We start from the raw sequence: 17,675 nt of genomic DNA on the forward strand, positions 1-17,675 counted from the left end.
AATATAAAAGATGAACTAAATTTTAACATGTCATATTTCAAATCGACCTTAACGCTTAATGAAAGAAACCAAATTAACCGTTTTTAACAAATATAAAAATTTAATTTAGTAAAAACAAAAATATGAAGACCAAAATAAATCATAAATCAAAATATAAAAACTAAATTACTAATAATTAAGTCTAAAAGATTAATTCATACACACAAATATTGTTGGTGGTATGTCTCAATGGTTTAACTCATGTGATATTTAACAGGTTCACTCAAATTTTTTTAAAAATTTTCTGAAAAAATATTCAGTTATAATTGTCATCAAATTTTAGTTAAATATAGTTATTTATTTTATGTGTGCAACTGTTATTTAATACCTGATTGAAATATGGAAATAAAGATACAAATAAAGTAAGAATAAATATAAAATTTAAGAACGAATATAGGAAAATCCACTCTGGTGTGTAATAAAGTAGTTCCCAGGTTATGAACTAATTTTTTTCTTTTTATCCATGTAAATTGAACAATTAAGTTTAAAATAATTCGTATATTCCGACAACCCCTTGAAAATTACCAATTAATGTTATTATTTGATTGTAGGAAATACAAAGTGTTATTGGAGAAAATTTATACTATTTTTTTTATCTGATAAAATATAACATATTTGATAAATTTACGTAATTATTTATTTATGGTAATAGATATTTATATTAAATATTTTTTTTTAGATTTTCTAAATTCATTATTCCAGAATATATTTTCGAATTGAAAAATATTTTTCAATATATTCAATCCAAAAAATATTAAAAAAGATGGTTATAGAAATTTATATTATAATTTTAATGAGGGGTAATTTGGGAATTCATGTTTATTGTGTGTAGGAAGAAAAAAGTGAAGTGCAGGAAGAACATCCTTGAGAAAATAATCTTAGTGGACCCTATAATTGTTAAAAAACATTTAACAAACAGCCTTTTTTTATATTAAAATTCCTAGAGATAAATGAACAATTTTGACAGAATCTGTTTTAATTAGCTATTTGAAAAAAATTAACCAAACGTGTAGGTATAAATAATTATAAGAAAAAGAGTTATAAGATAGACAGATTAGAAAGAAAACTGCAAGATAAATGCATACATAATATAACATTTTTAAATATTATTATTTAACTATAAACTATTTAATAAAATATTGTTTTATAAAACTATTTCAAATTTCACTTCTAACGTAAATTTATAATTGATTAAAAAGTGTAAGATTCTCTTTTACTAACAAGACGAAAAAAAAAAATGTATTCTAGATAAAATCCAATATCCATTCTCATGGCAAATAATCCTTTAGACACTATTAAATTTGCTTATAAATATGAATCAATATTCATACAAAATAGGTTTTATTAGAATAAGTGCAAATATGTTCATTTATAACTTAAACGTTTTATATGAATTTTTATAAAAAAAATATATTTCTAAACATTAAAAATGATAATAAGTATCGATAAAAAAATATTTGACTGGAATACAACTTTTTTTTTCAATTTCTTTTAAAATATTTTATAGAATTTTAGTTTTAGCAATACTCTATTTTTTGAAACATATTAATGCAACTTTAGATTTTCTAAAACAATTTTGTTTTAAGAAGATGAATATATAAATGATAATAGTTTATTAAGTTAAATATGTTTTTAGTTGCTTAACCTTAATATAAAGTTGAAATTTGTCTTGTTTGTTTGAAACTTTGATACATTTTAGTTCTTAAACTTAAAAAATGAATGGATATAATCATTTTAATTTAATTACGTTAATTTTGTTTTTACATGTCAAATGTATTTCTCAGCTGACATTGACACAAGAAAATGTAAAACGGCATAAATAACTTAAATGTTAATATGAAATGCATTTGACATATAGAAGAATATTTAACGTAATTGAGTTAAAATTAGTATATTCATTCATTTTTAAAGTTTAAGGACAAAAATATATCAGTTTCAAACATTGATGAATTCCAATTTTATATCAAAGTTTCCGGACTTAAAACATATTTAATCCTAATTTATTTTAGGCTTGAGCATGACAAATCGATTTTCTCTCCATTAAACTTAGTACTGTTAAAGCACGCAAAATCAGTTAGGTGGTGAAATTGGAATGTATTGGGCCATGCAATTATGTATCAATACTTAAGTAATAGGGTGATTGCTTAGACATTCACAAATGACACAAGTACTTTGTTGAAAGCATTAAAATTATGTTTAAGAAATGGTTGCTCAAGTATTGAATAAGCTTTTGAACAAGAGAGAAGCAAATTCATATTCTTCTCTGTGGAGTCATATAGCATGTGAAGAAGTCCTTCTTAATTTAAGAAAACAATTTACTTAGACAAAATATGCATGATAATAATGATGATATTGATGAGATGTATGTGATATTGTATAGTTATATACCTGTTACCAAGTATATTATATACAATATTTGTATGAAATATTATCCTTTATAAATATAATATTTTAGTGTGTTACCCACTATTGCATACAAGACTTATGAAAACAGTTATCAAACCATCGTTAAGAGAGACATTGTTGTATTAAAATTAGTAAAGCATGACTTTTACCTGTTAAAAAAGCAAATTAATGACAAGTATGGCTTGAATTGTCATTGTAATTTAACATAGATCATAAAAAAATCATCGTCATTATAAACTTAAATATCAATTAACAAAAACTAACCTGAAATAGAAAATAGGGAAGGAAGGGGGAAGTGTGACTCAACAACATACACTACGAGATTAGTCCTATGTTAAATTAACTATAATATTTATATTTAACCTTTTGAACTTTTAAAATGTCGACTTTTTCAGGTATATATTCAAATTTGTGGTTGTAATTAACACTTCCGCATGTAATTTTTATTTTTTCATACAAAAATTAATTTATTTAAAAGATAATAGTCATGTTTTAGTACACTTTTTTTAACTTAAAATTCCGTGAATTAAAGTATGACAGAACAAAATTAAATTAAAAAAATAATAAATATTATATGGACTTTTTAAACACAAATTTATTTTATATAAAAGCATAATAGTAAAACATAATTTAAACTTTTTTTTGTATTTGTGAAATTTCTAATGAAAATTATTCTGAACAGTAATAATTACCCGTTATATTAGCTTTAGCATTATTTCTTTCCACCTCCGCCATGCAAATCACAACCATGTTTCGCACTTTTCTAACTCTTTATTCTTTATTATTTCTGCGTTTCCTTTTCTACAGTCATTTTCAGAAAGTTTTAAACTTTTGACGGAAAATTTCCAACTTTAGGAAAATATTAAAAGAAGGCTTTATAAACTAAACAACAAATCTAAAGAGAAAAAATGAAATCTCGAATAACTTTCTTCAACCATCCTAACACCACATAGTAATAAAATATTAAAATAACAAATAAAACAAAATTCAACATTATTTCCGGACATAAAACACAAATATTATTTTAATGTAATAAACTTTTTAAAATTGTGCACTATTATTCTTTGGATAAAAATCATTCGTGAAAGCATATTGTTCTCATTAAAGAAAGCATTGGTACAAAGATCTGGAAAATAATTTTTATACTTTTTCTAAAATATATTTAGTTCTTGAACTTAAATGATTGATTTTATTCCTTAAAATTGGAATATATATGATTTTAGCTATTTTATGTATAAATTTAGTATTTAAAATTTATTTTACTATTATAAAGCTAATAGATACCCTAAATTAACATAAGTTTTTACAGGTAAATGTAATATTTAGTAACAGTTTTAAAACATAAGAACCAACATGAAGTTTGCCGACAAATACAAGCAACAAACACAAATTTAATCTAAGAATTTGTTATGCAGTTAATGTAATATTATATATATATATATATATATATATAATTACTTAAATTTGTTTGTATTTGTGAAATTTTGAATATAAATTATTCTCTAACAGTGAAAATTCTCATATAGCTTTAGCATTATTACTTTTCACCTCCGCCATGCAAATCACAACCATGTTTCTAACTTTACATATATTCCCAACAACAGCAACTCAACAGTTCCATTTCCAATTTTCAGAAAGTTTCAAACTTTGGCGGAAATTTTCCAACTTCACTAACCCCAGTTGAACCCGCTACTGGTTGTTGTGTTGATTGAATTCTAACAGCTGCTTTTGGAGAAGGTAGAAAGGAGAAAGTTGTCACCTTGACATGGAAGAAGAAAGAAGCGTGGCAGACAAGAAAGTGACAAAGAACGAGGTTGTTCTACGAATTTCAGACTCTGAAGGAGCCACGAATGCAATGACCGAAATAAAAGATTCTGAAAGTTTTTCAGTAGCTGAAAGCAGTTCCCTTTCTCCTCATCACAACACCCAGATGAGAAACCACGATGAAGTTTCCACAGAGTTGATGACAACTACAAAGAGGTTGATCGGTCAGTCGGAATTTTCGAAGCCAAAGTCCAGAATGATGGATCCACCGTGTCCAAGATATGCAAAAACTGTTGAAGAAAAGGCTCGAATGACAAGTTCATTTACCAGGATTTCTCGTAACAGGAACGTTCCCGAAGCAACTATAGTGACCCCAAGAACCCCCTTGCTTGGGACTCCTCCCCCTGAAGAAGATGATGACGATGAAGAGATGTACAAGATTGCAAATATTGAAGTGACCAAGAGATCTGGTAGGAAGTGGAGAGTTGTTGAGTTGTTTGCTTTTGCTTTCATCATGGGGTTTTTTATTGCAAGTTTAACTGTTGCTGAGCTGCAAAAAAGAGAGATTTGGGGTTTGAAGCTGTGGAAATGGTGTGTATTTATATTGGTTATCCTCTGTGGTAGATTGGTCACTGAGTGGTTTATCAATGTTTTGGTTTTCTTGATTGAGAGGAACTTTTTGTTTAAGAAGAAGGTTTTGTATTTTGTGTATGGTGTGAAGAAGAGTGTTCAGGGCTTTATATGGCTGAGTTTGGTTCTTGTGACATGGGATATGCTTTTCAGCCCTGGAGTGAAGATAACCAGTAAGGTTGGTAGGATTCTTAATTTCATTGCTCTGACCCTTGCTTCTTGTCTTATTGGAGCAGCTTTGTGGTTGGCCAAAACATTGTTGATAAAGCTTTTAGCTTCAAGTTTTCAATCTACTAGATTCTTTGACAGGGTGCAAGAATCAATCTTTCATCAATACATTCTCAAGACTCTTTCAGGCCCTCCCTTGATGGAGATGGCTGAAAAGGTAGGTACAACTTCAAATACTGACCAACTCAGTTATAAGACCATGGTTAACAAGAAGGAAGGGGAGAAAGGACAAGTAATTGATGTGGACAAGCTCAAGAAAATGAAACAAGAAAAGGTTTCTCCTTTGACTATGAAAGGGTTGATTAATGTGATAAGGAGTTCTGGGTTATCTACCATCTCCTATGCACAGGATGAAGATGAGAATGAACAGAAAGATAATGAAATTAATAGCGAGTGGGAAGCAAAAGCAGCTGCTTATAGAATTTTTAGGAACGTAGCCAAGCCAGGACACAAGTATTGTTACCCTCTCAAAACTCTGCATCTGGAATTGCCTCTTCTCATTTCACCATCAAATATTTTAGGTATATTGAGATAGATGACCTCTTGCGATTCATGAAAATTGAAGAAGTGGAAAACTTGCTTCCACTATTTGAAGGTGCAGTTGAGACTAGAAGAATTAAGAGGAAGTCTCTCAAGAACTGGCTGGTAAATTACTTAGTCCATATTGCATTATATTTTATCATTAGCCCAACACATGTTTATAGGGATTCATTAGAGAAAGATTATATACATGTAACATGAGTTCATTCGAGAAGGAATCGATACCATTCTTGTTGGACTTTGTCAGTTTTTCTTCAATGTGGAAGATTCACACTTGAATTATTCTTGACATGTTTATATATCATTCTTGTTTTCAGGTGAAAGTCTACCTTGGACGGAGATCACTCATACATTCACTAAATGATACCAACACAGCTGTTGATGACTTGAACATACTTGCTTCTGCAGTTGTGGTTATTGTGACCATTGTTGTGTGGCTTCTTTTAACTGGTGTCTTAACAACTAAAGTTCTTGTCTTTATATCATCTCAGCTTTTACTTGTGGGTTTCATGTTTGGCAACACTGCTAAGACTGTGTTTGAAGCTATTATATTTGTTTTTGTGGTGCACCCTTTTGATGTTGGTGATCGTTGCGTCGTTGATGGTGTTCAGGTAGTTTTCAACTCTGAACTCTCTCAACATCCATTCATGAAAACATACCTGACTCACACATTTGTTATGGTTCCCAGATGGTCGTGGAAGAGATGAACATACTAACCACCGTCTTTCTGAGATATGACAATGAAAAGATTTTCTATCCAAATTCAGTTCTCTCAACCAAGCCAATCAGTAACTTCAACAGGAGTCCAGAAATGAGTGATTCTGTTGAATTTGCTGTTGATGTTTCTACTTCTATTGAAAGTATTGGAGCTTTAAAGGCAAAGTTAAAAGTGTACGTGTTTTACTATGCTCCAGCTATAGATTTTAATCTTAGATACTAGTTAAACATGTTCCTTAAACGTGTCATACTTTGTGTTTGAAGTTAGTTGATATTTTTGGACAAAATTTGCAGATATTTGGAGAGTAGGCCTCAGCACTGGCATACCAAACACAACGTATTGGTTAAGGATATTGAGAATGTGAATAAGATGAAAATGGCTGTGTATGTTACTCACACCATCAATTTTCAGAACTATGGGGATAAGAGCTGCAGAAGATCCGAATTAGTGCTGGAGTTAAAGAAAATTCTTGAAGATCTTAATATTAAATATCATCTGCTGCCACAAGAAGTTCATGTCAGTTATGGAAGGTCACAAGACTCAACATCTCAAGCACTGTGAATTTATCTTATCCTTTTCACAGGTGGAAGTGTTTAGCAGAGTTTTTGTGCTGTTATTATTTTGGTTCTATAGACTAATTGTTTCCACATGGTCTTTTTTTCTAATTAGAGATAAAAAAAATGGTGTGATATATGATGTATGATTTAGTTGGTTCTTGGAAACAGGTGAATTTGGTTTCTGCACTTATTTTATACAGTTTTTTTTTTTTTGAGTTAAAAATCTAAGATTTTTTTATTTTCAGTTTAAATGTTTTAAACATTAAAAAAAGTTAAATCCTTGAATTTACAAAGAATATTATTATGGTCATTTTTAAAGATAGTATTTGGTCTTTAAAGCATAAAATAAAATGTATAGCTGATATTCAAAATAAAGATGGAGCAACAAAAGTAATAAGTTGCTTTAGAATTCTAAAAAGAATAAAAATATTAAAGTTCTTTCAAGTTTTTTAAAGAGAAGAAAATCCAACAAAAATAAAAGAAGAATTAAAGTCACTAAATAATGAAGACATAAATAAAATGCCATATTTGAAAATTAAAACTAGGAGTTATTCATGAATTTTAAATGGACAAGTGAAAAAAGTCAAAGAAATTGGTGTATAAGACTATAAATATTAATTTTGGAAGATCTAAATAAAGAAGAGTTTCACCTTCTCGTTTCATGTTTTGAAGTATCTTGTATTTTCAGTCCCTCAAAAAAGTTCTAATCTATGATGCACCGATATTTGTATTATGTATACTTATTCTACACATATCCGTATCTGATATTTTATGATACTTAACCGATACTTCTCAAAGAAGTATCTAATATATAAACTAATAATGTTCTTATGATGATAATAATTTATAAATTTTATGTTAAAAATATTTAATATATTTGATTTTAATTTGAATTTATACAAGAATAATCATATATTTATCATGTTCTTTAAAAAAATTGTATATTTTTCAATATGCATATATCGCGTATCGTGTCCTATTATTTTTAAAAGTAACATATCAATGTATCAGGTATGTGTCGTATCTGATAAACGTATCGTATTTGCACATCATAGGTTCTAATAGTTGAATGTTTGTCCAACTTTTGTCGATACTTGTATGCATGCAAAAATATATAACAATAATAATAATGTATCTTTATGAACATTGAGAAATCTTTGACCTCCCAATTTTCTTTTACAAATATAAAATATATAAATAAAAATGTATTTGATTAATAATAACATATTTAACTTTCTTATATTTGTATACATTTATAAATGAAAGATTTTTTTTAAATTGTCATTGAATAACATGTATAGGTACCTATCATCGCAAGCAATTGTAAGAAAGAGTTGGTGCAGTATAACATAATAATTTATTTAATGTAGCTGTAACTCAAATTTACCACCGATACAACTCAATATAAATCAAACATATAAATGATTAAATTGCTTTGTCGCAATTTTAGGGTCCTCAACTTTTAAATAAATCTGTTAGAGAGACCGAGCTTGCAATTCGAAGATTGTTTAGTCGAGCAAAAACATGTGCACCATGTATAATTTTCTTTGACGAGGTTTTTTAGTGATTCTCTTTTTTAGTAGTGTTGATTAACTTGAATATTTTATCATGACATGTTAAAATTTTGATAACAAACTAAATAAAAAAATTATTTTTGTGCCATGTTTGACGGGGTGTTTTTGTGATTGGTGCTACAAATAGGTACACTTTGTTCACCATATTTGTTCTGGAAGTAGTTATTTCATTACACATCACAGCCATATTCAAAGTTCAGTTTCTCATTTTTGCAGGCCTGAGTTGATGGATCGTGTTCTCTTACGCCTCGATAGATTTGGTAAACTACTCTATGATCCATTTCCCAGCTTTGATGAGCGAGCTTTGATATTGAAAACTCTTGTGAGGACTAAGGCGATCGATGCCACTGTAGATTTGAGTGCAATTGCAAGAATGTAAGTTTGTGAAAACCTAAGTGGCGCTGATCTTGCAAGAATGGTTTATCTATGTTTTTTATTGATGTCACATTCTTATTATGTATACTTCAATCTAGGTTAAAGAATGCTACAATATTTTAAGATACTTTATCGATATTTATTAATGAAAAATGTAATGTATGGAGGAACAATATTTTTATGATGATAATAATTTATAATTTTTATATTAACAACTTTAAGACATTTGATTTTAATTTGGATTCACACAATAACAATCATATATTTATATCACGTTTTAAGAATGATTGTACATTTTTAATTATATCTTATCTTATTATTTTCAAAATAAATGTATTGATGTATCAGATACATATCGTATATGATACACAAAGGCGGAGCCTCTTAGGAGCAGGGAGGGGCCTAGGCCCCCCAAATATTTTTTAATTTTTTCAAAATTATATATCCATTTTTTTTAATTTTTAAAAATTTTGAAAATTTTAAAATTATAAATAATATATTTTAGAAATTGATGATAATTAAATTGTGTTTCTTTATTTATTTTATAAAATATAATATTTAATGTTAATAAATAATAAAAAATAAAAAAAATATTTAGGTTTAATTAGTCTTCTAGTATCTGTTTTCGTCTAAAAATATCAAAATGTCACTAAATTGAAACTAAAAGAACTGGAAGATCAACTTACATTTTTGGAAACAATAACCAAAAGATTAATTAAATCAAACATTTATTAAAATATTTTTTATTTTCTTCTGTCATTGCCTTTTAAAATTTTGACAAAATTGTACTCATCTCTCACTATCATATGTTTTTTTTTTTGAAGAAAAATGAAGTTAGACACATACTCATTATGTTTGCTCTCATTTCTCATCTATTTCCTTCATTTCTCGAAGAAAAAAAATGTAACTCTTTCTTGTCTTACTTGATGATGAAATATTACTTTAATAGTTATTAAAATTATTTTTTATCTCATGAGCTTTTTGTATACTTAGTTTTTATTATTATAGAAGAAAAAAATAATGTATTATGTGTTTTTTTATAACCGATTTTTAATTGTGACTTGATTATAATATATTTTTCTTTTAATACTTATGTCTCTCAATATTTTATTAGATTATGATAAATTATTTTTTAGTATATTTAAAAAAAACATATCGATGGAGAATAAAATAATGAATTTATGTTGTAGAAGTAGTAAAAGGGAAGCTACACTTAAAGATGAAAACAAGTTAAATTATATTTTTTTACATCTTTTAAAGTTTTTAAAGCATTATACTAATAATTCAATCTAACGATCCAATTGTTTTATAGAAGAGTCCTTTTTTAAAGTGTTATACTAATGGTCCAATCAAATGATCAAAAAATTATATTATTATGGCCCCTCCAAAACTCTTGGTGAAGATCCGCCACTGATGATACATGTGAATTCTCATATCATTGTTGTATATTATGTATGTATATATGCTTATTTGATTATTGTGGGGACAAATTCTGTAGGTAGGATTATAGGAAAAGAGAGATAGTTCGAGAGATACTGATTGGATTGACTATACAAGTGAAGATAGCGCCAATGGCCATCGTGAAAGACAAAGATAAAACTATCAATAGTACTCATTTTGAGGTGGCAGTAAGTAAAGTCTCGTCATCAGTGTCTGATAGGGTATGTCTTATTCCTCTATTTATATGCATGAAATGTGATGTATGATGCCTTGTGTAACATCCCACCAGGATATTACTGATTTATAAATAAATAAATGAAATAAATAAAACCACGTGCTTTTAATAATACTTCATTTCCCCAAAACGGCGGGAAAATTTAGAAACTTTATTAAACCATCAAATAAGTCTATGAATACCAAAACAACACGTCATAAAATTACCCATCAGGGTTTATAACTGTTTTCAAAGGCAATAAAGAAACTTAAGCATTTTCCCCACATCTAACCCCTCTCCGCGGCTAAGCGTCACCTGAGCCACCTGCATCAACAGAATCTGCTCCCGTGTACCGCGTACACGATCATCGCCACACACACGCAGATAGGGTGAGCTTAACAATTAAATCACATGAATAAAGTTGCAGAAACATAAGCATATCAACATAAGATACCGTATATAACATAAACATATCACATTACCCAGTTCTTTAATTCCTACCATCTGACCTCCAATCAGATTATTCGTGTTCTACAACGTCTAAGGATTACTTCAAGGTGACTTGCTGCCATACCTATCGGCCACAACCGATAGAGCACGTACGGGAAAACATGCTACGAATCATACACCGCAACGCCAGGTAGAGTTCCCATATACGAACATAGTCTGTATCGTCCCAAGACTACCAAACTCGTCAGCCAACAACTGAGGAGGGCAATCTATCCGGACCCATCCGTACTGGCCACAACCAGCACACTCACACCGGCAACACTCGCTAACCCGAGCCACAACTCAAGGGTTCCTCGTGTTCATCCGCCATCCCGAGCCACAACTCTAGAGATGCTATTCCGAGCCACAACTCAAGGAATACCACGTGCTTAACCCCTATCCCGAGCCATAACTCAAGGGATACGTTCCGAGCCACAACTCCAGGAACACCAGCAATCTCACCTTTAAAGCACCATTAAACGCACTGTAGATCACGAATTCATAATCAAAACTCAAAGCTGCAGCAGTATAAATCGCCTGGCGGGGGACACGTACCGCCAGGCACTGCCAGCTTCCAGACCGCCTGGCGGGGGACACGTGCCGCCAGGCGCCAAGCGCCTCCAAAAGAATTACAAAGTCTGCAACAACCGCCTGGCGGAAACGTTCCCACCGCCAGGCGGACGCAACCCATATTGCCTCTGTTCGTTCTCTATCGCCTGGCGGGACCTCCCTCACCGCCAGGCGCCTCTTGTTATTTAGACCCACTGTACTGCTGCTACCGCCTGGCGAGTTGAACCCCGTCGCCAGGCGCCATCTCAGAACCTCGTCACGTGCTGGTTTATCTACACTCCATTCCTCTGTTATTCTCCATACACTAATTAAGGTTATTTAGAAAATCCCCCATCAACTACCAATCATCCATATACACATTATCCCCTAGTCTGACCATAGCATGATTAGTCCTTCCATTAAGCTCACAGGACGTCCCCCTCTATTTTTTTTTTGGTACCCAATCTGACCAAAAAGCATTCACCTCACTGCAGGTATTTTTCAGCCCTAAGACCTATCTGTCAACATTCTCTTTTCCCTGTCCACCCCATAATTGACCCCATCTTATTAGTCATACTTAAGTCTACACTCCCCTAATTTTCCAATTCATCTCGTAGTCAAATTTGTTCCCACCCAATATTATTACCCCCACTGCACGAATTTCCACTCCTCCAGCCCGAACCAGTCCAACCAGACCTCCAGTTTGCCACTGCTGTAACGTTGCCGCCTGGCGGTAACTGATCTCCCGCCAGGCATACCAGACCTGAGAGCCATCCTGCTCTCTTTCGCCACTGCTAACCTTCCCAACCACCACCTATCATCTATCTTAATGCAATTCCTCCCATTTTGGCATAACAACTCCAATAATTTCAGTCCCCCCACCTCACTACCACCGTACCCCGCAAGGATCACGACAATTTCATCCCAAGAGTACTCCGCTTTCATCTCCGTCACATTAAATCACTGTTTCATTCATTTCTACCTACTAATGCGTAAACTGGACATCATGTAATATCGAATTCATCTATTGTCAATCACCAACAACTTTCCCACCGATCAAATTTAACCCAGAATTCCAAAAAACCCCAAAATAGGAAAATGGCCCCGCATTGCCTGACGGTTCAACCAGCACCGCCAGACGCTTCATCCGTAACCTAGAAATTTAGTGTAACTCCAAGAGTCGCCTGGCGGCCGGGAATGTGCCGCCAGGCGGTTCCCCTCCCAGAACCCCATATATATGACTAAATCAGGACCATATATTGCACTTTATGATGTTTAGCAAACCAAACTTAAAATTTCCATTTTTACAGCTTTTGTTTCAAATAATGAGAAGTGACGCCGCAAAGAAAAAATGCGTAAAGATGCGCATCATTATAGTTATTTGTTTTTTCCTGTTACATTTTTATTAATGTTCCGTCTTCTTCGCCTTAAAAGCATGTTTGTTTCGATGTGTGGAAATTTCTTGGATGAATAAATAATAAACACCAAAAACAAGAAAGTTTACATGTATAATAAACTTTCCGTGCTAACATCAAAATTTTATGGAAGTTTAGGAAATTGTTTATGTCTTTAACATTTTATTATTTTATGTTTTAAATTTTATTATATCAATGTTTTTTATTATATAATAAATAAATATATTTTACTTTTCATATATTTTCACTTTATTTCTTCTCGCATAAACAATTTTACTTACTATTAATAATACATAAACTTCTTTCACATCTTGTTTATTTTTGTATTTTTTTTTATTTTAACTTAAATAATCTCACTTTCAATGGTTTTCATTTTTTTTTTAATTCTCTAATCCTCAATCTCCATCTTTATTCCCAAAATAAGAGTTTTCAAACATTACCTGAAAATTTCTAACTTCACTAACCCCAGTTGAACCTTCTACAAGTTTCAGCTTCAATGTAGCAGAAAACGGTTGTTGCACTCCTAGAAATCTAAGACCTGCTTTTGGGAGAATCTAGAAACTAAAAAGTTGTGACCTTGACATGGAAGAAGAAGGAGACGTGGCAGACAAGAAAAAGACAAAGAACGAGGTGGTTCTACGAATTTCAGACACTGAAGAAGCCATTAAAGCAAAGGAGCAAAGGGTTTCCAGAAGCTTCCCAGTAGCTGAAAAATGTTCCCTTTCTCCTCACCATAATATCCAGATAGGTAAAGGGTTTAGAGATTCTCATGGTGAAATCACAGAGCACAATGGTCAAGTATCCTCAGAGTTGGTGACAACTACAAAGAGGTTGATGGGTCGGTCGGAGTTTTCAAAACCAAAGTCCAGAATGGTGGAACCGGCGTGTCCAAAAGATGCAAACTTTGTCGAAGAAAAGGCTAAAAAGACAAGTTCACCTGCAAGGAATTCTCTTAACAAGAATGTTCCTGACGCAACTGTTGTCACCCCAAGAAGCCCTTTCCTTGGGATACCAGGGGAAGAAGAAGATGATGACGAAGAAGTGTACAAGACTGCAAATGTTGAAGTGAGCAAGAGATCTGGTAAGAAGTGCAGAGTTGTAGAGTTGTTTGCTTTTTCTTGCATCGTGGGGTATTTAATTGCATGCTTGACTGTGAATAAGTTGCAAAAAAGGTTTATTTGGGGATTGGAACTGTGGAAATGGTGTGTATTGGTTTTGGTTGTCCTCTGTGGTAGACTGGTCACAGAGTGGCTTATCAATGTTTTGGTTTTCTTGATTGAGAGGAACTTTTTGTTTAAGAAGAAGGTTTTGTATTTTGTTTATGGTGTCAAGAAGAGTGTTCAGGGCTTTATATGGCTAAGTTTGGTTCTTCTGACATGGGGACTGCTTTTCAACCATGGAGTGAAGAGAACCAGAAAGGTTACTAAGATTCTTGGTTACATTACTAGGGCCCTTGCTTCTTGTCTTCTTGGAGCAGCTATATGGTTGGTCAAAACATTGTTGATAAAGCTTTTAGCTTCGAAATTTCAATCTACTAGATTTTTTGACAGGGTGCAAGAATCAATCTTTCATCAATACATTCTCAAGACTCTTTCAGGTCCTCCCTTGAGGGAGGTGGCTGAAAATGTAGGTTGGACTTCAAATCTTGGTCAACTCAGTTTTAAGACCATGAATAGTGAGAAAGAAGGGGAGAAAGAACAAGTCATTGATGTAGACAAGCTCAAGAAAATGAAACCAGAGAAAGTTTCTGCTTGGACAATGAAAGGTTTGATTAATGTGATAAAGAGTTCTGGGTTGTCTACCATCTCCTATGCACCGGATGAAGATGAGAATGACCAGAAAGATAATGAAATTAATAGCGAGTGGGAAGCAAAGGCAGCTGCATACAGAATTTTTCGGAACGTAGCCAAGCCAGGACACAAGTAACATTGTTACCCTTTGAAAATTCTGCAACTTTTTTTTTCTGATTCAGTTTCTCTGGAATTGCCTCTTGTTCTCATTTCACCCTCAAATATTTCAGTTATATTGAGAAGGATGACCTCTTGCGATTCATGAAAAATGAAGAAGTGGAAAATGTGCTTCCACTATTTGAAGGGGCAGTTGAGACTAGAAGAATTAAGAGGAAGTCTCTCAAGAACTGGCTGGTGAAGTCTCTTCATATAGTATATAATGTTTACTGAGAGCATTTACATAGTTCCAATTTCCAAAATATTTCCTCGTGTCAGAGAATTTTCTTTAACATTGTTGTCTTATCCTAAGAATTGGTTAAACAATATACGAGGTCCAATATCTTTCAATTTTGCTTCACTGGAATGTATATATGTTAAGTTATCAAGTTAAAATTCATTCCAATGCCACAAGCATGATGCTCAGATATTATTCTTATTTGCAGGTAAAAGTCTACTTTGAACGCCGATCGCTCGTACATTCACTAAATGATACCAACACAGCTGTTGATGACTTGAATATGCTTGTTTCTTTCGTCCTGCTTATTGTGATCCTTATTGCGTGGCTTCTTATAATGGGATTCTTAACTACTGAAGTTCTTGTCTTTATTTCATCCCAGCTTTTACTTGTGGTTTTCATGTTTGGCAACACAGCTAAGACTGTGTTTGAAGCCATTATATTTGTTTTTGTGATGCACCCTTTTGATGTTGGTGATCGCTGTGTTATTGATGGAGTTCAGGTAGTTTTCAACTCTGAACTCTCTCCACATTCATTCATGAAAACATACCTGACTCACACATTTACTATGGTTCCCAGATGGTTGTGGAAGAGATGAACATACTAACCACCGTCTTTCTGAGATATGACAATGAAAAGATTTCCTATCCAAATTCAGTTCTGGCAACCAAGCCAATCAGTAACTTCTACAGGAGTCCAGAAATGAGTGATTCTGTTGAATTTGCTGTTGATTTTTCTACCTCTGTTGAAAGTATTGGAGCTTTGAAGGCAAAGTTAAAAGTGTACGTTTTTACTATGTTTTTCATCTATAACTTTTAATGTTAGATTTTTGTTCAACTGTTCTTTTCCTTCCATTGGTGTGATAAGCAAAGGGTTTAGCTTCGACTTTTACTTCTCTAATATAGTATAGTACTTCTGAAGTTCTCCATAGTGATTGTTTAAGCTAGAGATTACTTATTTCTTTACACATTGTCTCAGTTATCTGTTTGTTTGAATGAAGTCACTTTTTATGTTTGGACAAAATTTGCAGATATTTGGAGAGTAGACCTCGGCATTGGCGTCCCAACCACAATGTAGTGGTTAAGGATATTGAGAATGTGAATAAGATGAAAATGGCTGTGTATGTTACTCACACCATCAATTTTCAGAACTATGGGGAGAAGAACAGCAGAAGATCCGAATTAGTGCTGGAGTTAAAGAAAATTCTTGAAGATCTTAATATTAAATATCATCTGCTCCCACAAGAAGTTCATCTCAGTTATGTAAGGTCACAAGACTCAACAGCACAGACATTTTGAAGATATCTTGTACTTTCATAGGGTGCAAGTGTGTAACACATTTTTTTTCTTTTTGCTGTCATATTGGTTCTAATCTAATGCTTCTCTCCACGGTCTATCTAGTTTGAGATCAAAGATGAGTGGCAAATTTGATGATAAGTAGTGAAATTGGTTTGTACACTGTATTTCCTAATGAATTAGCTTAAGCCTCTTGGCTAAACTTAATGTTAGTAGTTGTTTTTAATAGTGTTGGTAGAAGTGTCTTAGAAAAATGCAAAGGTCAAGATTGTAGCATGTACTAAAGTTATTAATTATGGTTTAGATAGTGATTATATCGAATGCATGTAGCTGAAGGGTCGTGTTTAAAGGCTAATAAATTGATGATCTGAGTTAATATTGTATGATGATCTTTTGGTGTTAATATTGTACTATTTTGTACTATGTGATATCTGAGTTATGTTTTGTGTCTTTTTTGTGATCTGTGTTGTGTTCATAATAGCATCCATTGTTATGACAGATCTTTCAGCCATATATGGTCAAGAAATTTGTGCTTGTACTTTGAACTTTTTCTATGTTTAGTTTGGTTAGTAACTTAATGTTACATTCATACTTGAATTTGAGTTTGCTTAATTTGCAGGGCTTTGAACACTACATATGTGAGTGTAGAAATCAATGTTTTGGAAGCAAAAATGTGATTGAAATGGTGAAAAGAAAAATGATTGCTTTGATTGTAATTAAATTTTTAATTTTAATAATATGAATTATTTTAAGTAATAAAATAATATAAAATTATGAGAGGTGGTAAAATTACTTTAAATAGTTAATTTATATGTTTTATAAGATAAATAATAATAATTGATACTTTAAGTTAATTATTTAAAATGTATATTTCTGCAAACTTAATTACACACTTTATCATTTAACATAATTGTTAATATAATTGATAATGGATTTAAATTTTACTATCTAGGTTTTCTTTTCAGCGTATTTTATGATCAACTTTTGTAAATCTTATCAATCTATTATATGTATGGCAAAATATTATTAACATATTTTTAAAAACAATGTTATTTTATCATCACATTTTGCAAAAGAACATTTTATCACTAACACATAATAGTAAAATAAGTAAAAATTTAAAAGAACAGTTAAAAATATATTTTTTTCAGCAGGCATTGAATTTTGAGTGGTTTAGAATTTTGACTTTGAGATATTCGTTCATAATTTTGATTGATCTGGCACATTGATTCTGACATTTAAAATAATCGTTTTAATA

General features: G+C 31.7%; 2 protein-coding genes across 2 annotated transcripts; both read left to right on the top strand.

Moving 5' to 3' along the window:
- The first annotated feature begins 4,086 nt into the window (after positions 1-4,086).
- On the top strand, positions 4,087-7,045 carry LOC114196168 (mechanosensitive ion channel protein 10-like). Its single transcript, XM_028086720.1, has 5 exons — positions 4,087-5,520; positions 5,589-5,712; positions 5,925-6,218; positions 6,296-6,498; positions 6,619-7,045. Exons 1-5 carry the CDS (start codon positions 4,211-4,213, stop codon positions 6,884-6,886), a joined length of 2,199 nt encoding a protein of 732 aa, XP_027942521.1. The 5' UTR covers positions 4,087-4,210; the 3' UTR covers positions 6,887-7,045.
- A 6,317-nt stretch (positions 7,046-13,362) lies between these two features.
- LOC114196167 (mechanosensitive ion channel protein 10-like) lies at positions 13,363-16,806 on the top strand. The gene is made up of 5 exons (XM_028086719.1): positions 13,363-14,860; positions 14,959-15,082; positions 15,331-15,624; positions 15,702-15,904; positions 16,153-16,806. The coding sequence occupies exons 1-5, from the start codon at positions 13,521-13,523 to the stop codon at positions 16,418-16,420; spliced, it is 2,229 nt and encodes a 742-aa protein (XP_027942520.1). The 5' UTR covers positions 13,363-13,520; the 3' UTR covers positions 16,421-16,806.
- The last annotated feature ends 869 nt before the right edge of the window (positions 16,807-17,675 follow it).

The sequence above is a fragment of the Vigna unguiculata genome, chromosome 9 (genome assembly GCF_004118075.2).
Source record: "Vigna unguiculata cultivar IT97K-499-35 chromosome 9, ASM411807v1, whole genome shotgun sequence".
In the NCBI taxonomy this organism is placed as follows: Eukaryota; Viridiplantae; Streptophyta; class Magnoliopsida; order Fabales; family Fabaceae; genus Vigna; species Vigna unguiculata.